Source organism: Mya arenaria, chromosome 14 (genome assembly GCF_026914265.1).
Source record: "Mya arenaria isolate MELC-2E11 chromosome 14, ASM2691426v1".
NCBI lineage: Eukaryota > Metazoa > Mollusca > Bivalvia > Myida > Myidae > Mya > Mya arenaria.
The window spans coordinates 39,174,588-39,196,562 of record NC_069135.1 but is presented as its reverse complement, the minus strand read 5'-3'; the positions used below and the strand labels follow the sequence as shown (position 1 = coordinate 39,196,562).

General features: G+C 34.4%; 2 protein-coding genes across 2 annotated transcripts in view; one reads left to right on the top strand and one right to left on the bottom strand.

Annotated features, from left to right (window-relative positions):
* LOC128216112 (adhesion G protein-coupled receptor L4-like) overlaps positions 1-12,178 on the top strand; it is a 29,409-nt gene extending 17,231 nt beyond the window's left edge. Inside the window, exons 8-17 of the mRNA XM_052922701.1 lie at positions 3,275-3,369; positions 4,327-4,486; positions 5,013-5,240; positions 6,056-6,095; positions 6,707-6,804; positions 7,405-7,529; positions 7,739-7,759; positions 8,308-8,579; positions 9,844-9,913; positions 10,694-12,178. Coding sequence (XP_052778661.1) covers positions 3,275-3,369; positions 4,327-4,486; positions 5,013-5,240; positions 6,056-6,095; positions 6,707-6,804; positions 7,405-7,529; positions 7,739-7,759; positions 8,308-8,579; positions 9,844-9,913; positions 10,694-11,561 — 1,977 coding nt within the window. The 3' untranslated portion in view covers positions 11,562-12,178. The remainder of the gene's footprint in view (positions 1-3,274; positions 3,370-4,326; positions 4,487-5,012; positions 5,241-6,055; positions 6,096-6,706; positions 6,805-7,404; positions 7,530-7,738; positions 7,760-8,307; positions 8,580-9,843; positions 9,914-10,693) is intronic.
* A 3,592-nt stretch (positions 12,179-15,770) lies between these two features.
* LOC128217581 (inter-alpha-trypsin inhibitor heavy chain H3-like) overlaps positions 15,771-21,975 on the bottom strand; it is a 30,112-nt gene continuing 23,907 nt past the window's right edge. Inside the window, exons 8-14 of the mRNA XM_052924809.1 lie at positions 21,168-21,725; positions 20,852-21,006; positions 20,088-20,175; positions 19,505-19,600; positions 18,622-18,753; positions 17,585-17,974; positions 15,771-17,321 (exon numbers count right to left, since the gene is read on the bottom strand). Coding sequence (XP_052780769.1) covers positions 16,801-17,321; positions 17,585-17,974; positions 18,622-18,753; positions 19,505-19,600; positions 20,088-20,175; positions 20,852-21,006; positions 21,168-21,725 — 1,940 coding nt within the window. The 3' untranslated portion in view covers positions 15,771-16,800. The remainder of the gene's footprint in view (positions 17,322-17,584; positions 17,975-18,621; positions 18,754-19,504; positions 19,601-20,087; positions 20,176-20,851; positions 21,007-21,167; positions 21,726-21,975) is intronic.

Below are 21,975 nucleotides of genomic sequence, written 5' to 3'. Positions count from 1 at the left end.
TAGAATAAAACATGTAAAAAATAGGTGTTTACAGGTGCATTACCTGGTAAAATATTTTTAGTCAAAAACATGAGCGAATACCTTAAATAAATAACTTTTCTGTTCTCTATCGCGTTATAAGATCTAAATTGCTTTCATGTCGTTGTCAAAGTAATGTATGGCGTAATTTCTGTTCAGCCTCACCGTTTCTTATTGTTCGTTGTTAAAATTTATTTTCTCGAACCACAACTATATAATTGTTTAGATAACTACAGCAATGACTCTTTGATACTATTTTTGAGTTCTTTTTCATAAATAACTAAAACTATTATTTATCTTTATCTTTACTTGGTATTTTGTATCAAGATAAAAGCACTGTTGACATTTAAATATTCTCTTCCTTTAATTAAGCAGACACAATTTAAATGTATTTCAGAATAACTAGATATTCACTCGTATTTCTTCTCCTTTATCAATTTGATGACCGAGATTTTTGAATCGTTATTGAAATATATTTTAACAGCATTCTTTTTTAATTTGGTGATATGGATGTTTTTCAACACATGTCGCTTCAAACCTTTTCTAAGAAGTTATTGTTGGATAACCTTATTTAAACCAACCTAAGTTATTAGATTGCAAAATATTTTCATTTTTTTTGTTTTGAAGTTTCTAAAGAAGTTTTCACTGATTCGCTGACCATGTCACTAACCCTATAAAATGAAGTCCGCCGGGGATCCTACGCCGGCGTGGAATCATTTCAAGCAATCGGACTGTTCTATACAGATCTTAAGCGTTAACAATCCAACAATCATTCCACAAGATTCATAGAGAATTTGAGCGAGATCCTGCCGCCTCAAATACATAAAAATATCATTTTCGTAGAATTTGACTAAAAATATATATAATTCTGTCCGCAGGAAAACTCATCTAGATAAAATATTTATTCCATTATCAGGCTTGTACGAATAGTTTCTTTCATAAATAAACAATCACCGTGTATAAAATAAATACAGAGTTGTTCGTTGCGCTATTGCTTTTTATGGAACTTTGTCGGGAAATAGTGTAAAAATGAAAAATACCTGGTTTGGTTACGTTTTCCTTAACCGCGTGGGATCATTTCAGCAAGTGCGCGTGACGTACGTTCCTACTCTTCTTCATGTACTTTCTATTAATTTATTGAGAAATAACGCAAAGGAAGAGTAGCTGATTTCTGCCATTTCGTATTTTCGCCGAGAAAATGCGAAAACAGGAGATGGCAGAAATCCTCCACCATACTTAAGAATATTTTAGACAAAAGAGAGCCAGTAATAAACAAAAAAGAACAAAACAAAACAAATCCTCAAGCAGATAAGGTATATGATAATTCGCAGACATAATTCTTATTAACCTAAATAAACCATGGGAGCTGACTCAATGCAGAGACATTTTATGGGAACAATTTTTATTTGTCCTACATAATTTGCTTCCTTCAGAGATTGCAATTTTGAAACAAAAGATCTCAGAGATTCCATCTTGTTAGATAATTTCCTGTTTTAGCGACACGTGCTTTTTAAAAGAGAAGAAAAATACCGACAGCTAATTCTACACCCACTTTGTTTCACTTTTAAAAAACACCAGAGAGACCAGGAAAACGTCTCAACCCTAATTTCTGGAAACAATTTTCTCATCTCAACAACTAAATTATCTGATAAGCCCCGCCAGCCACAATTAATGCTTACCTAACACCCATTCTTGCGACAACTGCTTTCGAGCAGCGATGTAAACCACAACTGAGCTATCCGGTTAACATTATTAGGGTAAACGATATAAAAGTAATTGACACTGTCTTACTTTGTTTGATATACAAACGCACGTGTTATTAATCGCGTTCTAAGATCTGAATTGCGTACATGTCGTTGTCAAAATAAAGTATAACGCGCTTTAAATCTAGTCGCAGATTGTCAGTATTTATTGCTAAAACCCATTGTCTAAACGCAACTAAATACTTGTCTTGAAACGTAACTACAGGATATTTACTCTTTGGAACTGTTTCTCTCTTGTTTTTCATGAAGAAATAACTAAACTCTACATAAAACTCTACCTGTAATGTTTTATTCGAGATAAATTGGAAAGTTGACCTTTTTTGTATTTATCTTAACAAAGAGGACACACTTTAAGTGCAGTTCAGATTAACTGTTGCACTATATTTAGAAGCAACCCGGCGGCTTTCCAAATCTGGATATTCTTTTAACCCAGACAGCATTTTCTTCTAATTCATGAACACAACCATTTAACTGCATTATGAATAGGTCGCAGTGACATAATTCAAACAACACTATCTCTAAACTGGACCATGTCAAGATAATGATTCAAGATAAGACATTTCAGTTCAGATTAAAAATACAATAGAAATTGGCGAGTGAAACACAGTAGCCAAATCCGTAATTTGAAACCACTTTAAAGGCCGCTAGGGTCAAGGCCTTACAGACAAGTTCTGTCACCGTGTTCAACGTGTTTTGTTTTCATAATTGTTCACGAGTTTCATAACACAAATGAAAGCGTAACAAACTATACAGAAGATTTTGATAACCTACAGGACGCCACCAAAAGTCTAGCAATCAATACAGAATTAATAGAGAACTTTTAAAACGCAAATCGAAGCGTAACCATAAACACTGAATGAAAAGATAACTTACAAAACGCATACGAAAGCATAATAAAATACAGAATAAAAGATAACTTACAAAACGCAAACAAAAGCGGTACCTTTTATTCAGAAATTATTGACTATTTACACAACGCAATCGTAAAGGTAAAGTTCTGTTCATAAAAAAATAAAACTTAAGGGACGCCAACGAGAGCATTCTCTTTAAGGCAGAAATTATTGGTTATTAACGGAACGCCAACAATAGCGTAACTTTTAATAGATAACTCTTTTGAAACTCACAAGACGGCAACGTCTCATCTGTTATTGGCAACTGACTGATATCTATACACCAACCATTAAGGCAAAATATAATTTGTATCATTTTAGCATCTTTCAAATGTATTAGTTTTACAGATTGCTTCTGAAATTACAGAAGTTTTTAACGACTTCCAGGACGCCAACAAAAGAGCATGATTTAATAAGTTCTAACAAGTAGTCTGTTGATTTTAATATCGTTTGCGCCACACTTCAGCGCTCGCCTTTATATATATATCAAGAATTGGTTTTGTCCATGGAACTTTTGTCCATGGAAGGCGCGGTTATTATGTAGCGGCTATTGATAGTTTTCTGTCATGCTATATTGATGGTTTCTATATTGCATTGTTACAGATTGCAACAGAGATGACAGAAGTTATTGGCAACCTACAGGACGCCAACGAAAGCGTCATCATAGAGAGCAACTCTCGCAACCATTCTAGTGACAGGTAAGTTAAGACCGGCTGGAGGATGGTAAACATATAATGTCCATTAGGCCCGAGCGGTGAAGCGAGGCGGGTGAAAACGATTTTCTGTCCTCACGACAAAGGATCTATTCATATTTTGGAATTAAAAAACAACTTGGTGAACAAATAAGATGACCAAGGTTTTAATTTTGTGTGGCCTCGTGGACGATTTGAACTAAGTTTATTTGTCCGAGTTCTGTATATTCTGCTCTCTGGTGATTAAACGAGATTTATTAGTGAAATTTGATATTTCACTATTTCAAACATGGAAATATCATTTTGATATTTTCACTGTTTTGATATTTAAGCCCGTTTCGCTTCAAAGTCCAACGGTAAATAAATTTCACCTCGTGAACACCAAAATTAAATAACAAATACGCCACTAGTGAAATATAGCTTCCAATATTCACTCGGTAAAATGAACTGCGATATTAAACGGAAAGAAATATTTATTTCAGTATTCAAAGAGAAACACATCTTTGCCGATTTACATTTATTTTAAACTGTTATTCATACATCTGTTTTTTTCACTGATGATGATTTTCGCTGATGATGATTCGATCAAAAGTATGTGGTGAATTAAGTCTTAGTTATCTAAAACCCCATTTCTCCAACCCATGATAAGAAGATCAAAATATTTGGCCATGCTGTAAATCCCTTGCCCACAGGCAAAGATTAAAGAGTACTCGTATGGAACTACTTTCTTCCATTACTCACAAAAGAGTTCAAGCGAAAAAAAAATATGTTGGAGAAAAAGCATCTACCATGGCCGGTCGTGTAAGATTGGTTCATCCCAACTCTAGCAGATGGTGTTCTTCAATAACTCGGTAAATCTCGTTCCCGAAAAAAAAAAACTACGCTCGTGTTGGGATGGACCTATCTACACCCTCGGTCATGGACGATACTTTATCGTATGCTTTTTGTTTTATTTTCTTACAGGCTTCTCTGGTTGCTGAATGAATATGTTTCACACGTGAAGACTGATACTGACGTTTCCATAGAAACCGAAAACATTAATCTCAAGGTTGTTGATCACACGAGGACAGACGAGGCCTTCATCTACCAGCCAAAACTAACGGAGAAAGAATACACTATTCCCGTATGTCAATTTTAATTACACTCTTTTTTTAAAAGTTAACTTGAAAGGCATTCGCTCAGTGCTTCCTGAGTGATACTTAGATGATATGAAGTAAAGGCTTAATGATTAAGAATGGGAATGGTGAGCGCAGCGAAGGAGCCCTTCTTTTTCTTTAAGATTTTACTGCATATCATCTAGCTGACTTAGAATACCTTATTGGTTGGCACATTGTCAACGCTGAATCGGATGAGAGGCTATGGGCGGACCTTTAAAGAACAGTAAAAGTTGATATTCTTAATGAATGAGCCTAGTACTTAATGATTGCCTATTGGCAATATCATTGGCTGATAATAATAGGTTGTCGTCTCGACTCTCCATCGTGTTATAATAACAAACATTTCAAATGTCATATGGATATTTCTTACTTCAAAATGAGTTGAAGCAATGCACGATTTTATTTATGCACGTTGTTATGTTTGTAGATTTATTTTCTATATCTGAAAATAAAACATGTGTTATACTCTTGTTCGAACTACCATACTTTCAGAGTGGAATCAGTTTAAAATTACCACCAGAAGCTCTTACGTCATCAAATTCTGCGGGCAATCCCAGAATTCAACTGATGACGTTTCGATCGTCATCTTTCTTCATTCCAACGGAAGACATTCCGCCGCAAGAAATAGTTCTTAAACAAAGAGTGGTGTCAGCTGTCATCAAGGGAAGGAGCATTAAGAATCTGACCAGCCCTGTTGAAATAAAAATTCAGAATATTGAGGTAAGAAATCAAATAACTATGCGAAACGGCTAATACGTCATTGTTTCGCATACAACAATATATAGTTGAGACACTTCCGAACAAACGTAACAACTCGGAAATCTCCGGCAAGCTTCGGGTCATATCTGTTGGATAACGGTCGAGGTGTTCCGACTGCCTTAGGAAGTGTAAAATACATACAAAAGGGAGGTTGCGATAAACTATTTGAACGGGTATGTGGTCCTGTGGACTACTTTTTGTGCACTACGTCATCAAGGTATATGTACATTGTACACGTTTAAAAGTTACTGTACATGTTCTCAAGCAGAATGGAACTGATGTATGCTATAACAGCAGCCTATAAGTAAAAGTTTGAATAGGAATTTCGCAAACGTCTTTTAAGCTCAATTGTAATTTCTACATGCGCATGTAGCTACACAAACACGTTCACGTCGTGTTTTGCAACCTTTAATCGTTTGGAAATAACAGCCTTTATTGAGAGATTTCATTGAAAACAATGATAGGTGCAGCTCTACAAAAGCCCACTTTCATCGGCCAGGCGGAATTCTCTTTCCAAGAGTCTTGAAGTTGCTTTAAAAATTGTGATCCATGTTCTATGATATTTCCTTTTCCACCATACAAGCCATCCTCGGCATCCCAGCGTATTCAGAACATATCGTAGAGGGATGCCGAGGATACATACAAACATTTTATCTATATCTCTTGTTAAGTCCTTTACTTCAATATCACTTCCATGTACATTACAAAAACTGCCTTCCCGTTATTATAAATTATGTGTTGTATGTGTGTTAGCACTGACGTGTTATTCATTTCAGAATGCGGCAAACCATACATGTGTTTTCTGGGATGATGAAAGTGAGTAGGACTCCATGGTCTCATTAATCAAACTAAATATGCCCTTTATTGCTTATTTGGGCTAAAGAAATGTAATGTCTTTAAATGTTTTGAACAATTTGTTGAACAAACTAAAAAAAAAACGCGCAAAGCAAGATTATGTGTGTATATGTATGCTTAATTTACCAGTCGCCAGTTGTCAAACAACTGGATGCAAACAGTGTAATGCTGTTTGTAAAACAACAAAAACACATGGTTGAATTAGCGAATAAATTAGCTGAAAATCTAGCCAAAAAGCTTCGATATACTGCATTGTAACTTGACGACTGGTCTATGTGTTTATACAGTACGTATTACCTGTAAAGTAACCATGAGCTCATAAACTGTGTTCATTCGGAAACCCTCGGCCATTTTCCATCGAAAACAACATCGGATGTGCCAGTTTTTAAATAATAGTATTAATTAATTGTCTAGAAGCAAGTTTAACTGCTAAATTGAAAATACTTCACGCTCAACTTACAGCGTAGTTTAATGTAAAGATTTTTGGCATTGTAAACCGTCGATATTCACCCGAGGTTGTTTTCGATGGAAAATAGCCGAATACTTTCGAATGATACTGCGTTCTGTTTTAGCGCGAACGTGGTCTAACGATGGAATGGTGACACACGACCAACAGAATAACAAGACAACTTGCTACTCGACACATCTGACCAGTTTTGCCGTGCTCTTGGTGAGTGGGTTGTACTGTCATTTGGAACTCCTCGGCCATTTTCTCGAAATAAAATTTTAAATAAAAGTATTAAAAACTGTTAGTAGTGTTTTAACGTATATTACGATTATTAAGTTTAAATTGATTGCCATTGAAGTGATTTTTGCATAAAAAATCAAGATTCCCAAGAGTCTACTACATGGGTTCCTAAACAAAACAAGTTATTATTTTCAAGGCCCATTTTCTCGAAACTTCTTAAGTCCCTTATGACAGGATTTAGCTAAGCTCATGGATATATGTTCATCAATTATATGCCTAGCACTTATTTTTTTAAAAGTTCGTAGACTTAAATAGGAATTATCTTTTTGATAATGGCTTTATTAACCATTTTTCATGTATCAAAATCAAATTTAAGTATGTATATTGGCGAACATAAATAAACTTCTTAAGCATACTAGGTAATGAATATGTCAGTAAAAAAACTCGCCCAAAACGTAGTAAAATTTGCATTAAATGCATGAATGCAAATTTGAAGCAAAGGCGATAACGTTAAGTGACGTTTGAAAACAACGTCAATGGTAAATATCGGTCTATTTATATAGTTATTTGTTGTATTTTCAGGATCCTTCGCCCGATTACTCCCTCGGCGATGATCACGAGCAGATTTTGACTTACATTTCGTACATCGGCTGTGGAATCTCGATCCTAGGGTTAACGTTGACGATTATCACGTACTCCCTTTTCCGGTAGGTGAAAAATACGGGTGTAGTAGTTTTCAAAGTTTTCTTTCTAAATGAATTTTAATAAGATTTTGAAGAATTGAATAAAACAGTATTTTTTAAAGAAAACAAAATACGTGTATATAGCAGAAATCAACCCATTCTTCTTTCTCTGTTCGTCAGGGGAGATCACTTTGTATGAGATTGCATAACAGTATTGTTTGCATAATTATTAGGCCGCGTTCAAGTTCATCTAGGTAAGAACAGTGTGTGGAAAGCAAAAAAAAGCATAACTATTGTTAATTATTTTTTGTTTTGTGTTTTTGTTTGATGTGTTTTTGATTGAAACTTACGCTTAGATTTTTGCATGAAAATGCTTAAATCATTTTCACAGCATGTTGCAGGGGAAACATAAATTTAAATTTTGTTGATTATTTTAAACTTTCTAACGGCTTTAAAGCACGAACTGTCTTCAAACAGGTTATTTGGAAGCATGCCCAATAAATCATAATTTTATTTAGGTCGGGTTTAAAGCAACATTAACAAACAGATTACATTGCATTTTTTTGGAAACTGCTGATATCTTGTAAAATAATCACATTGATATACGTTTTTCTTTTTTACATCTGAAATCATCATCATCATATTTGCTGATACTAAACCTGAAACACATACTAGTATATAAATAAACAAAGAACAAAGGCGACATAAAACATACTTTTATTATTACAATGCTTCGTGTTATACATCTATGCGCTACTTATTTCACCGCTTAGTTATTCATCAAAAAATGTTTCCTTTCCAGCTGTATTAATAGAGAAAAGTCTGGCAAAATTCTGATGAACCTTTGTGCATCAATGCTCATCCTGAACGTCGTCTTCGTCATCGGATCCGAGACCTCATTGGCCATTTCTGGTGACGGAATGTGTAAAGCGGTGGCCATTTTACTGCACTACTTTCTTCTAACTACGCTGGCTTGGATGATGGTGGAAGCGGTGAATATGTACCAAGCCCTTATCACCGTGTTTGCCAAGTACTCCGGCTTCTTCATGCTGAAGAGATGCATCTGCGCATGGGGTAATGTTTTTAACACAATATTAATTTCTTGTTAAAAAATAATACCTGTTATTTATATTTTAAAAGACAGAATAACCTATTGCTGACCAACATGGTGGTCCGTGTTTATATATTTAAGGACAAAGTTAGGTGTTTTGGCAATCATAGGGGCATGTGTTGGATTATAAAGGGCAGCGTTATATGCTGTTGGTAGACATTGGGGCATGTGTTGATGTTAAATGATCAGAATAACGTGTTGGGGGCATGTGTTTGATATTAAAGGACAGCGTTGCATGTTGTTGGTAAACATGGGGGCATATGTTTGATATTAAAGGACAGCGTTACATGTTGTGATAACATGGGAGCATGTGTTTGATATTAAAGGACAGCGTTACATGTTGTCGATAAACATGGGGGCATGTGTTTGATATTAAAGGACAGCATTACATGTTGTCGATAAACATGGGGGCATGTGTTTGATATTAAAGGACAGCATTACATGTTGTCGATAAACATGGGGGCATGTGTTTGATATTGAAGGACGGAAGAACGTGTTGTAAGTTTAATATTAAAGAATAACGTAACATGTTGCTGGTAAACATAGGGGCATGTGTTAATATAGAAATGATAATAATCTATGATAATATATAAATAGATAAATATAAATAAAGAATCCTGTTTTACAGATAGATGTGACCTAATTTATATCTAGGAGAAATACAGCACGTGTAATAGATAGAATTAGCCTTAGTAAATACAGTACATGCAGTTTGATATGAAGTTGCCCTCAGAAAATACAGACCATGTAGTTTTATATAGATTGCCCTCGGTAAATACAGCACATATTGTTTTATATAGAATTGCCCTCAGTTAATACAGTACATATAGTTTTATATAGAATTGCCCTCAGTAAATACAGTACATGTAGTTTTATAAAGACTTGCCCTCAGTAAATACAGCCCATGTAGTTTAAGATACAATTGTCCTCAGTAAGTACAGTACATGTAGATTTATATAGAATTGTTTTCTGTAGGAATAGCACATGTAGTTTTATACAGATTTGCCCTCATCGTTCTCTAGTAAATACAGAACATGTAGGCTTGTACAGCATTGTCTTCTGTAAATACAGTACATGTAGTTTTTTTTTATATAGAACTGCCCCCAGTTAACAGTTTAGAACAGTACATGTTGTTTTATATAGATTTGCCCTCCGCATTGTCAAGTAAATACAGCACATGTAATTTCTTATTGCTAAACTATTGTTTGTGTTTTTTTTCTCCCACAGGTGTACCTGCGCTTATAGTAATAATTACGATATCCATCGACATCAACAACTACAAAACTACGACTCAACTGTACGTATTTCGTTCTGATCTTAGTTTCTTAAGATAAATAATAGGATCACTTGTATACTTTCTTGATAAAATCCATATACAATGCATAACATTATTACGTGTAAAGCCAATTTTATGAAGATAAAGTTGAAACTATTTTAATTCTAGTTGTTGTTGTAAATCACGTCAAATATTTAATACATTTAAACAAGCGAAAAATAACTCAAATGTTCCATGGACTTATCTGTCATTTCATGGGCGCCGTATTTATCGTTGACTAACTGCTAATTTTCATACTTGATCATGATCAATTATATACAATTGGGAAACGAATAATTGTTCATCATTTCATTTACTTCGTGAATGTTGTTAACAAGGGTTATTCCGATGTATTTTACACTTATGCTTCTTATCGCGGTATATCACTCCTCCAACATAAATGACGCAACGCCATTGGTCTAGGACAGGTCACGCAGTGACCTAATATTTTTCCATATTGGGTCACCAAATTTATGTCGTACCGAAATGGCGTCTATTTTCCGATTCCGATGAATTAATGAAACAATTAAACAGGTTGTCGACGTGATATATACGTTACGTAATTAGTAGGTGACCCGATATGGTATATACGGGGCGCAGGAAACCATTTATGGAATATGGTTTCCTGCACCCCGTGTATCCCATATCGGGTCACCAACTAACCCGTAACTTATAATATCGACCTATCGATATTATCTCATACTCTTATAAGCACACAAGCCTTGTGCTAAGATTATATGTACATTTGCAATTTATTTTCAGATGCTTTTTGTCGCAAGGAAATGCGGTCGCATTTTATGCTGCCCTGCTTGGACCAGCTTGCCTCGTCCTTCTCATCAACTTCGCCGTGTTTATCATGGTCTCTCGCGTGATCTTGCGTCCCCGCTTCAAAGGAGGCCAAGTCGTGAGCAATAGCGACTCGTTAAATCCCGCGCAAATTCGCGGTGCTTTCACCGTAATGACGTTGCTTGGAATCACGTGGGTCTTTGGACCGTTTGCCATCAAAGAGGCCAAAATCGTCGTAAACTACGTGTTTACCATTCTGAATTCACTCCAAGGGTTTTTAATTTTTGTGTTCCGATGTTGTTTCAATCCCGAAGTGAGAATGTCGTGGTTATTGCTAATAAAAACGGGTAAATTCAAGCGGAGAAAGGGTCCGATCTCTGCTTACACTTCCGATACTTCATCCAAAGGCGACAGCAAACTAAACGGTAGTTATGCTGAGACCGTAAAATCGAACATGTATAACAGCTATGGAAAACCAAGGCATATGTTAAACAATGATAAAAATCTGGATAAAAATACAAACAACCATTCGAAGGCGTCCAAAGACCTTCATTCATATTTTAATGACAGTAAGCATCGCAAAGGAAGTGATGGGCGCAAGTCTAGCTCCTCGTCAGACAATGGGAGATTGTATAGTAGAAATGGTGAGCATCACATGACAACGGAAAGGAATGGTAAAAATGGTGAGCATCACATGACCACGGAAAGAAATGGTCATCGAAATGGTCAGCAAGACCATGGTCAAGACAGAAATTGTGTGACCACCATATATACTGGTCGTTTCAGCGAAGCAAAGCGCAGTTCAGGATTTATGCCTTGTACAGATGAGTTTACCCGTCTCTAAATGTTATCCTTAGATATATTATTAAACACTAGTTGTACGGGTACGTGTTCGTGTAGACTACTTTTTGTGTACTACGTCATCATGGTATGTGTGCGTTCGTGTAGCTACCCGAACAAGTTTAAGTACACAAAGTGCTTCGCAAACATTTCTATTTTGTCGGTGTATTGGTGTGTTTTATTCATGAACTTGTCCCTCATACTGACCTTTACATTCTAAAATATATAATATATTTTGTCATATTTAACTAAGATACCAAAGATTGTATAGCAGTTTATGCTTGTTTTGTATGGGATCGTTAATGTTGATTTGGTTTGCAATGAAGTGTTATGTCTTGTTAATTTTTAATAAACTTTGGATTCTAGTCTCATCAGCTTTAGATATTGTGTTAATTCTACCAATACGCTTAAGGTGTTTTTCATATCTAAGAATTAGCTTTATGTATTGTTTTATATCTAACAATCAGCGTAAGGTATTGTTTTATATAATTATTCGAATCAGTTGAATGTATTGTTTTATATCAAACAATCAGCACAAAGTTGTTTTTTATCTAACAATCAGCTGTATGTATTGTTTTATATATCACAATCAGCTTTAGTTTTTTTGTATATTCGAATCAGATGAAGGTATTGTTTTATATCAAACAATCGGCTTAAGGTTCTTGTTTTATTTAACAACCCGCTTTAGTTATTGTTTAACATCTAACAATCAGCTTTAGGTATTGTTTTATATCTAACATTCAGCTTTATGTATTGTTTTATATCTAACAATCAGCTTTAGTGATTGTTTTACATCTAACAATCAGGTTTAGTGATTGTTACATCTAACAATCAGCTTTAGTTATTGTTTTACATCTAACAATCAGCTTTAGTTATTGTTTTACATCTAACAACCAGCTTTAGTTATTGTTTTACATCTAACAATCAGTTTTAGGTATTGTTTTATATCTAACATTCTGCTTTATGTATTGTTTTATACATGTATCTAACACTCAGCATAAAATTATGCTTTATAATTATCTAAAGATCAGCATAAGGTATTGTTTTCTATCTAACCTTGATGAGCATGGGGTATTGTTTTTTAACTAAAAGTCAGCTTAAGGTATTGTTTTATATCTAACAATCAGCTCCACGTATTGTTTGATATCATGACTCGAGGTACTGTCATAGCCCGTCCAAGTGGTAAACGTTTAGCCATGATCAAATTCCGAAACTCTGTAGGACAAAACGAATGTAACCTGGTTCACATGTTGCCATAAACAATTCGCACATGCGCGTCAGGACCATAATTAAGGCTTCTATAATTGTTGAGATATGCAAATTTTTGTCTAGGCCTAAAAAAAAAAAATGTTTGGTTAGGGTTACATCCTTAAAAAAAATAGGTAGGGTAGGTAGGCTTTTTTTTTTTTTTTTTTTTATTAGGTTTTATATAAGAATATAATTTTCATCATTGGAGAATGGTGTTAAAGCTATCTTCTGTACAAGCATTAAAGGTTTAAACTTAATATTAAAAAGCAATTAAAAAAAAAAACGAAATTTTTTTTTTTTTTTTTTTAGTTTTTCATTTTTTTTTTCAAACTGACTATAAAAACGGTAGGGTCGGCGCCTATTCCGTAGGTAGGGTCGGGTAACCCGAACCAAATGTATTTTTTTAGGCCCTACCACCAATGGCTTTCGCTACGCAGCGTTATTGTTTCTTATAAGATTGAGTAAGGAAATCTGGGTTTGTTTTTTTTGCTATGGAACACATAACACTTGTTGTGATAAAAGTGAAATGTACAAGTAGTCTGTAGATCTAGAATTGTATAAAATGTAATTTAATTATAACTTGTGAATATAAAAATGTTTGTGTTATTTTAATATAATATTTCATTTCATTTTTGTGATTGTGTTAACAGTTATTTTTTTTTAAATATAATATGCCTGACTTGAACGGCAAAGTATCATTCTTATTTCAATATCTCTTTATATTACTTGTTTCTGGTTTTTCATTTATAATCCTTGTTTGTTTCATTGTTTGATTTGTCAAAGCTGTCATTATCGTTAACCAACATTTTCATGTCATGTTTTTTTTGTCATTGTTGTTCATATTTTTCTGAGATCGTGTTTGCATCCATTGTATCAGTATTAATGTAGTATTGCCGTGTATAAAGTGTTTGCAGTTCTACTAAATAAACCACGGCAAGCAGAAATATGTATTTTAGTTTTTAAGTATCAGTTTTTGACATAATATCGGGTAGTTCGTTTTACACCGAAAAAGTATTTACATGTAGTAAATCATCCCACGACCTTTAAATAACTTTCCAAAGGGGAACCGTCTTTCTATTTTTAGTAACAAGACACTATGTCGTCATTTTGTTTACTTACGTCACATTTACGAAACGATAAATTTCTGCTTGCCACAGTTTGATGTCAAAATGTCGACAAATGTTCTTGTTGCAGTTCAATGACAAAATGTTGTGACTGTTTGTTTCGCAGTTCAACGTTAACATATGAGCAACTGTACCTGTCACAGTTCAACGTTAACATATGAGCAACTGTACCTGTCACAGTTCAACGTTAACATATGAGTAACTGTACCTGTCACAGTTCAATGTCAAAATATGGAGAACTGCGTGTAACATTTCTTACATTCATCAATGTCAAAATAAGTTAAATATGATCATTCTCATTAACAATATTAGCGTAGTTTTTAACATAGGAAATGATCTATTTGTAAAGCATACATTGAATTACTGATCCATACGTTATATTTATAAAATGATAAGTAATTTGACATTTACTCTAAAAGCAGACTGCAACATGACATTTGACAATACGCTTGAGTGACATTGACATTGAAAATGTGTGAGAAACCAATTATTTTTTTCTATTGGATCTTACAATACAAAATATCACTAAAACATTGTATTTGCATGTTCAATTTGTAGAAATTATAAATAAATGATTTTGGAAGTTGTCTGCAAAAGTAACTTTCGCCCCAACATTCTGATTCCCATTGCATTGCAGACAGTTTAACTTTGTTAAAAGAGTAAACCCTATCACAGAGGTAGAAGAATCTTAAGATTCGACAAATCAGCAAAATAATTTAATCTGAGGCAATATTTTTACTTCCAGCTTATTTGCTATTAAAATACTACAAGTAGATATTTGTATGCACTCAGATCCAGACATTCTGCATGATTCAATGCTTGATATTTCCTGAAATTGTTTACCAGACAATAACATTGTTCAAGTTGGTTTTTAGATTTGTTTTAAAAATGGAATTGTTTGGATTGAATTGTAAATGAATTGTTTGTTCACATTCTGTGTTTGGAGTTTCTGATTTGTTTTCTTTTTTTTTGACTTTTTACCCCACAAAAAGTTATTGCTTGAGGTTTCAACTGCTTTGTTCAATCTAGTAATATACATAAAGATTCGGAGACCAAACTGTTAATATGTATGATGATTTTAATAAAAAAGTGTCTACTTTCATTTTGAAAACATGTAAATTTAGATTAATGTAAAAATCACTTAAGCGTCTTCTTAATGTCAACATTTTTTCTAGATGAAAAAGTTTAACATAAGGAATAATTGAGTAGCTATTAACATGTCAATAATTTTAAGACTTGTGTTACATTCATTATGAATAATTTGATATTTTAAGGTCAGCCATGTCAATCTGAAGTACATAAAATGACACGAACGTCGATTAAAATGTTTACCATTGTTTTAACCAGTTTCGTTTTTTGCCAGGAAGACATTGCATTGAATACCAGATGACAAACTAATATAATTTTATAGGACTCATGAATTGGGATAACAAGACTTTGGACATGAACTCTTTGTTTGAAATTGCTTTATTATGTGGAAGATATATCTAATACATAGCAGTTAAATGATTTGTCATAAATAAAACAATTTCAAATTTATTGTCTCGACTTTATTTTTCAGCTTATAAAACATACTTCTTGTATAATTGTCTGGATTTCTACACGTTTCCACACAGCACGGAAGAAAGTGTGAATGTTTTCGTAACAATACAACTTGAAGACAACTATTTGCTAATTAAGGTAGTGCCGTACTCGCATTGGCAAATGTAGATATCTTATGAATTTGGTAGAGAATCAACAAAATCTGCGACGACTTCGCACTGGTACGGCTACTCCATGTATCGAAGAATTAAATTCGACCACCCTTCATATTTTCTGTACAGTCAGAAAGAATATGTATGGAAGTATACACATTTAAGGCACTGAACATATGCTATGTACAATATCTCGCATTTGCATAATAATCGTAACATCACGCAAAGGTTTATATCAATGTTATATAAACATAGTCATGCAATGGGACATATAAATCAACATGTCATCGCTATTTACATATACATGTATATACAGAAATCCTTTCTTCTAGTTTCGAATATGTCACCGCAAGAAGTTGCAGTTACAATTGTATACACAATTAAGTCACACTTATCTGTTTCAGATACATATGTCTTATGTTTTTAGTAATATCAATGTGGTGCTTCAACAGGCACAACACTATTTTGTATCAATGGCTTATCAAATATAATATCATCACGCTTTATATGTGTCAATATAAATGGTATATCACTTAAATATGTGATTTCATTCTCAGCTAATGCCAACAAGCTTTGTATATGTCAATATAAAAGGTATATCACTATGAAATTATATCATTCTCAGTTGCTGTCAAAACGCTTTGCATGTTTCCATAAGAACTAACCATCACTTATACATGTATGTATAATCATTGTCAGTTACTGTCAATACGATTTGCACGTTTCCATAGAAACAGACCATCACTTTTACATGTATGTATAATCATTGTCAGTTACTGTCAATACGATTTGCAGGTTTCCAAATAAAATGACCATCACTTATACATGTATGTGATATCATTCTCTGTTATTGTCGAGACAATGATAGAAACACTACTTGTCTTTTTCCATAACGAGTTTACGTATCAGTTTGCAAAGCACGTTCATACAACAGGAATGTTATTGCCATCAACAATGCAAGCCTTGAATCTATCTGGTTATTTATTGGATCATTTCTTTATCCATAGCACCAACCAAATATTACCTTCAACCCTACGGAAAAAAGGATAATTCAGACGCATAAACATTCTACACGTTATTCCACATTGTCAGTTAGTTTAATAGTGGCTCAAGGTTTCGATTATGTCAGATAATTGAATGTGACACAAGTATACGAGTTTAGTGAACATGTTGTTTTTCACATTTTTAGAGATCCCGTATCATCACTTTCAATATCATTATCTTTCTCATCTTGTTCAAGGGAAATCATTTCGCTGTTTTCGTCATCTTCATTTAATTCATCGTCATAATCAAGCGTATCTGTAACGTCTTTATCAAAGCTGTCCGCCTCAAGCGTTGTGAGGCCTTCTGTTTCTACATCAATTTCATTATTGAAGGTTTGTTTGTTAACATCGGGACTAAACGTAGTTCCTTCTGTTTCGACATCATCGGCAATGTCTTCATCATCATCACTACTTTCTTTTGAATGTTTTCTCCTTAAAAGATAATCAGTGATATTTCCGTCTAACAAATTGCCGCCATTGTGTTGGACCATCCAACATGAAACAGAAGAGTTTGTTGCCATGTTTAATCGGTGACCCAGAGTCGCCATTACCTTCCTTGGTCTTTTAATATTGCCGCTAACTCTAAGGCGCCCCATGAGTTTACCTTTTCTATTCTTGGTTTTCTTCAGAATGACATTTCGATGGAGAAATTGCCCTGAAAATTGTCGTAAGTAGACAACATATTAACCAATGATTGAAATAAATTACTAATATACAATAACATTATACACAGCTTCATTTTTACGAACATATGGCTGTCGAAGGATGCGAATTTCCACAATCAATCCAATTCAATTATTATTATTAAGCGATAAAGTGTTATGAAGTACAAAATATTCATATTGGAGCTTATTCTTTAATGAAAATGTCAATAATAATAGTCTATTTTTGTTTTATTACCCAACAGAATATAATTACCTAACAATCCATGAGTGTGGTAGGAAAGGCCTTTGTATTCGACGATATAAAACCCTAGGAAATTCACTTTCCCTGCTCGGAGGAGAGCCTTCGATTTCAAATGCCGCATAACAAGCAAAGCAACGCGGTCGTTAAAAATGACAACAACCATTGTTCCCGCTTGGTCAACAACAATCTTTGTCTTCCCATGACTAAGTGTAGTCCCATTTGTCCATTCTACAGTCTCTCCCATAAGCGTGAGTGTCTTTGGTGTAATTTTGATGACAAACTTCCAGCGTTTAATGATGATTTCCCCAAGGAAAGTTTTAATCACGCCTGATGAGCTAGCCATTGTGTGGTTGTCATCTTTTATGTCCTTGTTGGCTACGACTTTGGCATTCACTTGCAACCCTGTCCCAAAAAAAACAGCGAGCTTCATATGTGGGTTTATAAATGTCATTATTACTGGTGATCTCAATATCTCAACGTGACTGATGCATGCTTCTTGTTGTTACATAAAAATGGCAATACACAAGGCATTTCTATTTAATTTACCATTGCGTTCCACAAAATCACAATCAGAAGAATTTAAAAAAATGTGTTCAATATGCAATCCCGATTTTAACCAATGTGATTTACCAATTCATACAAAGGAAGAGTTCAAATAAACTAGCTACATGTTAATACGTTCGTGAAAGAAATGGATTTTTAGGAACAAATTTAGGCCATACCAATTTAGGCAATATTTTATGTATGGGATTTATATAGAATGCATCACCTTCTGATATCAAATGCCAAGAATACTAATTCAAAGTATGAAGCATGTTGTAAACACTTGTGTTCTGTAGTCGGAATAAGAGTCAGAGTAAATGAACAATAGTCGACAAGATCGTTGATCATTTAAAATGTGTTGTATTTATCGATCGAGAAGACATAAACCTATCCATCCGCGAAGGCTAAACATAGAAATGAGTATGAAACAGTAGTGTCGGTTTGATTGGGACTGTTGAAAGACAGCTGTATGTTCAAACTTTCGATAACTTAATATAAATAAATACCAGAGTATTTATCGTTGATCAGTTGATAGACGTCGCCTTCTACACCCATGACGTCAAAACAGATGGCATATTCCAGACCTTTGACGTTGACGATAAAGTGAGGGTCACTATCGGCAAGAGCCTTAGCGTCTTCTGTAATAAATTGGATTTATGTGAAAGCCAAAATCGAGTACACTAGATTCCCTACGGGTGTTCCGAACAAAAAATAAGAGGATACAACTTTACTTCACAAGCCTTTTACTAGTATTTCCGAAAGAGCGCTAAAATTAAAGATAAATCTGTGTAATGTAAACTCATAGAGTTCGCACTACATTGAGTTCAGTAAAGTTATCGTTTGATAACGTTAGAAGGCTGTTTTGATGGTTATCCATGCTGCATCGTAGCGTATGTACACACACTGCAAGCGCGGAACCAAATCGCAAACGTAAGCTGCAAACACTCTTATGCTGGAGGACTGGTGTACCGCAAGCGGATGCAAACGCTCGTATGCTGTTTGTTTACTCATTCAAAGGGCATAATTTACCACATTTTTAAATCCAGAGTTATATGCAGTGGTATTCATATGTTTATTACCGCTTGTAAAATGTGTACAACGTTTAATAAGAGGTTATTGAACGGTGTTTAAATTATTGCCTACGTACATGTTATTTGCACAACAACGACGCCGCCAGGAACGACAACAAGGCTATCATAATGACTTATTTCTTATTTTTTCGAAAAAAAAGATAAGCTAAAATAACATTGCAACTAAATGCAACTTACATTATTGGAATGGGAACATTTTTTATACTCAAAACAATATTCTTAGAAAAACAAAATTTATTTTATTTCATGTTATTTAAAGCGATTTTGCGAGATATTGTTAATTAATTGCTATACATACTTAACGTGGCAGTTAGTGCTTTTGTACCGGAAGCGTTCAGTGCAGCTGTACCGGGGTCGGCATCCTTTTCCTCGGCATCAAGGGCCTTGGCGTCGTCTGTAAATAATGAGAAAAATATCGAACTGTTGCTGGTTGTTTCAGACACAAAGTCGTATCATTTCTTAACGATTTCAAGTTTAGAGGTTAATTAAATGTAAATTTGAAACAACAAAACAGAGCAGACATTTTATTCAGACGTGTGCAATGTACATTGTCTACATATACATACATTTTTTTTCATATATCGTGTCAACGTATAAACACCATGTAATGTTAAATGGTAAATATATGTTTGCCGTTTCACATTTTTATAAAACAGCATAACATTTATAACAAAAGTTGGGGGCTGAACTAAACAACCATAGAACTCTTTAAAAACGTGTTTCGGTTGGCATTATTTTTTGTAACTTCATACATTACATTGCAACACAACGTGATTATTTTCTGTCACGAATATGATTTCATCTTTTTATTTATTTTTTTCCAAAAAGGACACACAAGATTACTGTTACGACTGCATCATGACTCGGCAGCTATGTCCTACCTTCTTGTATGTTGTGATCTGCCTTATCCGCTTTCTTTTCTTCCGGTTTTATCACTACCATCGATGTAACGGGGGTTACAAAATTAAACTGAAAAAGAAAATCAGCGTTTGAATAGTTTACGAATATAAGCCTGTATTAAAGGGGCTTCAAATATAAGTTTGTTTGAAGCACGTGTCACTATACAATAAAATGCATGTACAAAAGGGGCTTTTAAACTTTGCCGAACTGGTGGGCGATATTAATGTGTTTAAAGCACATGTCACTATACTATCAAAGGCACCTTCAAAAAGTGCTTTAAAACCTTGCCGAACTGGTGGGTAATATTACTTCGCTTAAATAATTGCATAAATCACTCCTATCAGTGATAAAAAATAAGTTAGTACATGTATTTTCATACGCCAGGCTTCTTCGTTGTTCATCTTTGTTTTTGTAACAATCGGTTTTACATTTTCACGATAAACATAGGAACTTCGTCATAATTCGTTACAACTTTAACTTAAATATTTACTTCAAAGAGGAATAACTCTTATTTCAAGTAAGCTTTGAAAATGCTCGAGTTATGCGAGTGTTGTCTCTGTGTGTATATGTAAAGGGGGCGGAGAACACCCATTTTTTACCGCATGGTGTTTACCAAACACACTTACATTTATTCAGGGCGGGAATTAAACCCCTATCGCATTGGCTCGCCTCCGGACAACAGATTATTATATTATGTAGTTTGTGGGCATTCAACCACTATCAGCCCCAGCCGACGATGACTTACTTTAATAGCTAGCCTGACCGCGTCATGTCGAAGATCTTCTCTCAAAAGATGGTTTTCAGTTTTAAGTTCCTCAAGCAATAATTTCTTTATCGTCAAATAAGCCCATGTCTTCTTTACAATCGTTGAAAAATCAAGTCTCGTCTTGAAATCTGAAACTACAGTTTAATATAAAATGAATGCTAATTGAAAAGGTAATAGTATACAACTATATACAGCCGATTTTCAGTTTAAAAATGTCATTATTTTATTACTATAATGACCGCGTGTTTTTTCTAAGATTGCAAAAAGCAAGTTTGCGAAGATTTTTCATACTTACGCTGAGCTGTCTTCGAATTTTCTATCACCTTCGTTGTCGCTGACATTTCTAAAACCCCAGTTTTGCTTGAGCCGATCACTTGCATAGTAATGGCGTTAAAGTTGTCATCCAATTCGTTGAGCTGACCTGAAATCACTAACTCGGAGCCTTCAAAAAAGCTCGGAAACTGGGTCTGTGTAACTGTTGTCAAATTAACTGTGTCATCGAGATAGGTGAATGATATTTTCGACAGCAAGACGTTCGATATTTCGTTGTAAAACCCTGTAAGCTGCAACGTTGCATCGGAATCAACGTAAATCTTTCTTGCAAAAGCATTGTTTCTGGCAGATATCTTTTTCAGGAAGGCAAAGTTGGCATCCTCTCCGAAGGCAAGGCTGAATATTTGAATCTTCTCTCTGTTAGCCAAATCTACGTTGTTTAAAATTTTACCGAAGTTAGTAACCCCGACCGTAGGATCACCGTCCGTTAGAAAAACGATGATGGGGGCATCAACGCCGACGTTATTGACGTCCTGTAATATCTTAATGGAATCTATCATCGCATCGTTCACGTTTGTACCTGAAAAATGAACCGATACTGTCAGTTGCAGACTCATTGTGTGAATAATTCCACATGCAATGGCATACATACCAGAAATATTATTATATTAAGTAAGAACTTTAACAATTACCGAACATATCAACTAAAACTGAAAAAACATACGAAGTGGAAAACACTAAAACTAACATTTACGATGAAGATCGTGGAAAAGAATTGAAAATGTTTACAAAAAAGTATAGAAATACCAGATTTTTATTGTGAATTTTGC